General features: G+C 73.4%; 1 protein-coding gene across 1 annotated transcript in view; it reads right to left on the reverse strand.

The window, feature by feature from the left end:
- The window catches only part of RIPK4 (receptor interacting serine/threonine kinase 4), a gene marked incomplete at its 5' end in the record, with an annotated part of 30,945 nt that extends 30,573 nt beyond the window's left edge, over positions 1-372 (reverse strand). Inside the window, one exon of the mRNA XM_015568862.1 lies at positions 203-372. Within this exon, the coding sequence (XP_015424348.1) occupies positions 203-372 (170 nt within the window). The remainder of the gene's footprint in view (positions 1-202) is intronic.

Here is a 372-nt window from a genome sequence, read left to right on the forward strand (position 1 = left end):
AACCTGCCCCCTTGGGGCAGGCAGGCCGCGCGGGCATCGCGGGGCGTTCCGGCTTCGCCCGGCGCTCGGTTTTCCCATCCGAGGCTGCTCCGTCAGCGACGCAGGTGGACAGAAGGGGACCCCCTGGAATCCAAGCACCCCCACCCCAGTCCGGCCCCGGCGCCCGCCCCGGCGCCGCGGCGCCCCCGCCTGGGCCGCTGACCTGTCGTCGACGTGCAGACTGGGCGAGCACTTGATGGCGAGCCACGTCTTCCAGTGGACGTGGCGCACCTTGTACACCTGCCCGAAGCCGCCCGAGCCGACCTTCTCCCAGCCCGCGAACTCGCCCGCGTCGAAGGTGCGCAGCAGCCCCAGGGCCCAAGGGCTCTCGCT

Source organism: Myotis davidii, unplaced genomic scaffold (assembly GCF_000327345.1).
Source record: "Myotis davidii unplaced genomic scaffold, ASM32734v1 scaffold512, whole genome shotgun sequence".
Taxonomy (NCBI): Eukaryota; Metazoa; Chordata; class Mammalia; order Chiroptera; family Vespertilionidae; genus Myotis; species Myotis davidii.